At 39.9% G+C, this 6,000-nt stretch overlaps 1 protein-coding gene across 4 annotated transcripts in view; it reads left to right on the top strand.

Annotated features, from left to right (window-relative positions):
• The window catches only part of LOC122651975 (probable UDP-N-acetylglucosamine--peptide N-acetylglucosaminyltransferase SPINDLY), a 105,022-nt gene extending 101,044 nt beyond the window's left edge, over positions 1-3,978 (top strand). For 3 of the 4 annotated variants that reach the window (XM_043845572.1, XM_043845574.1, XM_043845573.1), the window contains 2 exons: positions 2,156-2,283; positions 3,453-3,977. In XM_043845572.1, the coding sequence (XP_043701507.1) occupies positions 2,156-2,283; positions 3,453-3,814 (490 nt within the window). In that variant the 3' untranslated portion in view covers positions 3,815-3,977. Of the gene's footprint in view, positions 1-2,155; positions 2,284-3,452 lie in introns of all 4 variants that reach the window. The other variant, XM_043845575.1, reaches the window with a different exon arrangement.
• Positions 3,979-6,000: the final 2,022 nt, after the last annotated feature.

A 6,000-nucleotide genomic window follows, 5' to 3' on the forward strand; every position in this document is an offset into this window, starting at 1 on the left:
GGAGCCCTCCGGTTCTTCAAATGGGTTGCCGGCTAGCCGGATAAGGCCCATAACCTGTTTGAGAGAGCAGTTCTGCCCAGGGTTTTGTGGTTTTTCAACAGGGTTTTCACCCAAAACAAGATACACGAAAATCACACAAATCGAACACTGAAATCCATCATGCAAACACATTTTAAGAGCTCGAATCGTACAAAGAAAAAATCCCTACTTTCAGATTGAGGAAATTTTACCTTGTTCAACTCTCACCACCAAACTTTGTTGAGAAATCCCAAACCTTTCTTGATTTCCTCACTTACAAGGCTGAATCAAGACACAACATGAACTAATTACACTACTCATCCATTAAATCAAGTTGAAAATCAAATCACGTTCTGTAGTAAACTCAACTCTAGCTCCACCTTACACATGAACCAAGTTGAAATTTCTTTTTTATCTCACCCTCAAGTGCATCAATCACATTTTCCCTCTCAAATTCCTACTCAAACCCTTCAATTCTTCAAGGATCCTTCACATGCAAGTGCAGCCCTCACTTTCTTTTTTTCTTCTCCTCCCAAGCCAGCTGTTGAACATTCTGTACTGTAATCCTACTCTAATACCTTATATATATGTCCTTCACAAATCCCCAATTTGCTACTAATTAATTTCCCGAAGTTGAATCAACAGCCTTTAACAGTTTAACCCATTAACTACCTAAACCAAGTACAATGGTATATTTTTAATTCTTCGTAGTCCTAGCTTAACTTCCAACTATACCCTTATAAGATTCCCTCTCCACTAACAAATTTGTCCAATGGGAATTCATGTATCATTCATCTAACTTATTTTGTACCCAAAATGCCCTTCCTTCAAAACACTATTCACCCCTTAATCCTAGTTGAACAACAATAATCCTTGAACCAACTCCGTGGGTTGAACCACCTATCACTTAAATCAACGGAACCAAAAAATGCAATTCACATACCTTATAACATTTAAATCAAGTCACTATTCGCATAGTGGATTATATTCATTGCTCAAATAGTAATAAAACCGTAACGTACCTCTAAGAGGCAAAAAAAAATTATCAAGTAGTTGTAAAAACACTAAAAATCTAAAATTAGAACTCGGGGTATCACACCCTATGTGTCTATCTCTCTCTTCCTCCCTTTGAGGGGTAAGGGAGTCATTTCAAAGGGGGGGAAGAGAGAGATAGACACATAGGGTGCTAGCTTACGGTATACTGTTAGCATACCCATCCCTCTCCCCTTTTTATATTAGCTAGTAGGTCTGATAAAACTGCATACCCAACCTTCTAGAAATACTTTTGAGAATTCTTAACCACATCACCTATCTTCCATTTGGCTAACCTTTTCTCACACTTCTGATTTAGTAGATTCCAAATCTCTTTGGATTTGTACTTTGCATTCAAAGGGAAGACCCTAGTGTTTTAAAGGGATAGGGCTCACTGTGCATTGCAAGAGGAGCTAAGTCAGTCTCCCCCGCCAATTTTTTTATCACACTCTTATTGAAGTTAATTGTTAGAGCCAAAATCCCTTATAACAACCTCACGAAGAGCCTAAGATATCTCTTTTGCTTGTGAGGTGCCTTACAAAGAATCTGTGTATCTTCAGTGAAATAAAGATGCGTAATTTGTGGCTCACCATGCAGAGTGCTAAAACTGTAAGAATTTTATTGAGGATTTCTGCCACAAACAGCAACAAGTATGGGGATACATGATCCCCTTGGTGGTGGATCTGCCTAGTCCTTATAAATGCCCTGTAGCTGATCCATTTAATACAGATAGAAAAGATACCATTTACATCTGAACTCCATCAGTATAAGGATCTAAAACAGGAAATTGTGGTTGTGGTCATAAGCTTTATCAAAGTCTAGCTTGCATACCACTCCTGGAGAACCCTCTCTCAATTGCCAGTGAATCAACTCTTTTCCTGTTAATACACAATCGAGAATCTGTCTTCCCTTGACAGAGATTTGTTGTGTGTGTGTTCAGTAATTAGATCATGTGAATAGTAATCTCTACTTTGTTAAGAAGGTAGAAAAGTATGAGACTGGGGTAAGCTAAAATGATTCCTTTACCTGTTTTTTTTTTTTAATCACATTTTTCATCCTGTTCCAATTTATGATCTCTAAACTTATTTGTGTACCTGTCCTGTAGCTTGGACACTTTCCCATATGCAGGAACAACCACAACATGTGAATCTTTATACATGGGGGTTCCATGTGTCACTATGGAAGGTTCGGTGCATGCCCATAATGTTGGTGTGACTCTTCTCAGTAAGATTGGTGAGCATCATTCCTTTCTATACCTTATTTTGATGTCCTTCTTTAACGTGTCTTCAGAAAATTCAAGAAATTTCACTCAAAAGCACTGAAAGACGTCCTATTTGATAGGGACCAAAATTGAAATGTGCGGTGATTTTGATTGAGTTTGACGAGCGGATGTATAAAATTATGAAGTTGGCCCAAAGTTGGCCCCAAATTGCTGGAAGGTTTTGATTTGGCCCAGATCAAGAATTAGGGTTGAAACACAAATTGATCCCTTCTCCTAGATTTTTTTTGAATGCCTGAATTTGTCTTTATTTGAATCCCCAAATGGTTGTTGCTGCTTTAAAGGTATTGGAATAATCACCTGTATAGAATTTTTTTTTTGTTTTTTGTTTTTTATCACCTGTATAGAATTTGTCCTGCGTTTAGTAGAAATTGCAATTATAATCTACTTCACTACTGTGATTACATATCTCATTTGAAACCTTACCCACAGGAGCACCTTTTGTGTGTAGGATCCCTGAAAAAATTACTTGCAGATTGACAAGCTCTCTCTCTCTCTATAAGGGGATCCATGGGATATTAGAAGCTCTTTGTTTCAATAGTTTTGCAGTTCCTTGTTGACTTGGATGCAGTCACACGCGCAAAGTCAAAATTATTTAAGATTTAATTTAATCAGATTCATTTCTTTGTTAATTATTCAGCAAAACGGTTTCCATAATATGAATTCCATTATCATGTTCAAAATCTAATACTTACCTGACTAGGTTTGAAACAACCACCACCTACAGCGGGTGAAAATGACCACACCACTAATCTACAAGCTTGGGTTATATCTTAAATATGATCTGTAAATTGTTTTTTTCTTGTTTGTTCAGACAAGATGGTTGGACAGTTGAATCATTTGACCTCTGTGCTGTGTTTACAAACATTACTTAATAGGATCAACATACCCAATCTTTTCCAGATTTGCTGTTCTTAAAATTCAATAGATGGAATTTCTTGTTGTCTTTTAAGTAACTTTTTAATTTCTCTGAGGATATAATTTCTCTGTGATCTCCTCAATCTGAGGCCAGATCTACCTCAAATCATGAACTTGATGTGCTTCTTCCTTTTATGGTGTTTCTGTGTGAGGTCACTGCTGTTACAATATTCTCTAATATGGAGGGAGTTTGATTGCTATACAGGTTTGGCGCATCTGATTGCCAAAACTGAAGATGAATATGTCCAGTTGGCACTGCAATTAGCCTCTGATTTTATGGCTCTCTCAAACCTGAGGATGAGTCTCCGGGATCTCATGATGAAGTCCCCTGTCTGTGATGGACCAAACTTCACCCTGGGTTTAGAGGCAACATATCGGAACTTATGGCGTAGATATTGTAGAGGTGACGTGCCTTCCTTAAAGCACATGGAAATGCTACTGCAGCAGCAGGTGCCTGAAGAGCCAGCGGTGAAATTATCAGAGCCCACAAAGATCACAACCCCGAGGGAAAATCCTCCAGCATCTGTCAAGACTAATGGCTTTAAAACTGTGCCGCCATCTGAATGAACCTTGCCACCCTGGGAGAGGTCAGATAATGCAGACTATAATCTGGAAAATTGAGATGAGATTACCCTGTTTAACCGTGTGATATTGCATGATTGGTGGAATATATTATGCGGTCAAAGAGAGTAATATTGCCTTTGTGCTGAGTCGTCTCCTGCTCTTATGTACATGGACAGTGCCATTTGTGGCAAGAAAATTGGGCATGTCATAAAAAGCGGGCGTTTGCTTGTCCAATGTTTCACATTTGGGAAGGAAATACTGCAGCAACCAATCTGGATGGTTTTGCAAAATTGGATTCTGAATGACATAGGAATAGAGGTAATGCTGGAAGCGCTTCAAGGTATAATTCCATGTAAGGTTTTCCCCCTAATTAAGTTATAGTGGTTTGTAAATTGAAAATGATTTGTTTAACTAGTGGTTGGTTGCTCCAGGCTTGGCATATTGTGGTTTGATTACATGGAAGGGAAAAAAATGTTACAGTTCCTAGTATAATTACTTCCCCACCTTAAATCTTATTGTTGAAAGTTGATAAATTGTCTTCATACCTTGATGTATTGGTGCAAGCTGCCCTCTTTACCCCCCCCCCCCCACCCAGGGGTGGATCTATTGGTTGCTCACCTTGGCAAATCAGGATCTGTTGAAGTGGTTTTCTTGCCATTTTGAGGAAAGTGTAGTTGTTGGACCGGTCCTGCAAGCCATTGTAGTCAATCTGGGAAGCTGGCCTAAAAAAATTCAGTTGACCCAATGTGTGCAAAATCAAAAAGCCTCGGAAAAATACCTGGTCAAGGGGGTTTGTATGTGCCACATGACTTCAGTTGGAAAAAATGTAACCCACACAACTGGGTAGTATCACAGTCCAGATCAAAGTTTTAATTTAATCCGGATCTCTGCAGCTGATTCACCCGGGAACTGAACCTAAAACATGGTCTAGATGATGAACTCCTCATGGTCTAACGTTTTTTTATTTCTTATGAGAACATGGTCTAACTATTTGAACTAAGGTAATCTGTGACGCGAATGATGACTTGATGCTTACCAGGATATGAGGATCAGTTCCCCTCAAACGTGACCTCGGTTTAAAACTGTGAAAATTCTCATCTGAAATTACACTATTTACTCAAAACTCTTCTATCTGTTCTTTATTTGTCGTCTTCCTTCGTGAAATGCAACCCAGGGCCGCGACCTCCTCATTACACCCCCACTCTACCTGTGCTACAACCCTGCAACCACCCCACCCATCCTGCGAATCCTGTCCCCACCCCATCATTGATGCAACACCATTTTCCCTCCTTAGACAGCCATATAAGATCGTCATGTGGAATCGAGCTTTCCTTTTGTGTTAGTTGATTTTGGCCTTCCTTCAGGCCATAGCTGGCCTCTCTCGTCAACCATCAATCCGTAGTGTAGGATATCAATGGCAATGAGCTCCAAGCAGGGATGCCATACTACATGGTCTCCATTTTCAAGGGAGGATGCAACGGGGTTATCTTGGTGGGCAGGAGAGCTCCACCAATCAAGGCCACAGGGCCTACACCCCGATGGAGAAGCCCAAGTTCCTATGTAGAACACCTAGAATTAGAATTGCAGTGGAGAGGATTACACCCCTGGAGAAGAAGAAACTGACTACCTGCAAAGTGGTAGATCATTGAGGATTACCCTCCTCTGAGTGTGAAAATGGATCTTATAGATCAACAGCACCTGTTACGCACCCACATACTTATATCTTTCTGTTTATGTACTACCCCTCAGGGACGGTTTTACCGCTAACGAGGTGCGACATACGAAGCTTGCCTTGTTAATTTCAGTTGTGAGTTCCACGGCCATATTTTTTGTAGTGGTGGTGATGTCTTGAGAACACACTAGCCTGAGTGTGCCTGAAGGTGTTTTGGACCCTTGTCCCACCTATACTGCGGAATGGGTTTAGCCTCCGAAAAGTATCTTTTTAATTAACATTATGGTTTCTCCTCCCCCTTGTTATGGTGATCTTTCCTATCCCTATACTCGTAGTACACATGCAGGATCTACAGATATTAGTGGTGTTTTAAATTATTTAATTAAGATGTCTTTAGAAAATCAAGAAAAAATCACAAAAAAATTAGACGCTACCCTCACTCTTCTGTTCGATCTGGTTGACAACCAACCGATCCCTCCCCCAAACCCTGTTCCACGGGCGACTTTCTTATGTATTA

Source organism: Telopea speciosissima, chromosome 2, assembly GCF_018873765.1.
Source record: "Telopea speciosissima isolate NSW1024214 ecotype Mountain lineage chromosome 2, Tspe_v1, whole genome shotgun sequence".
Lineage (NCBI taxonomy): Eukaryota > Viridiplantae > Streptophyta > Magnoliopsida > Proteales > Proteaceae > Telopea > Telopea speciosissima.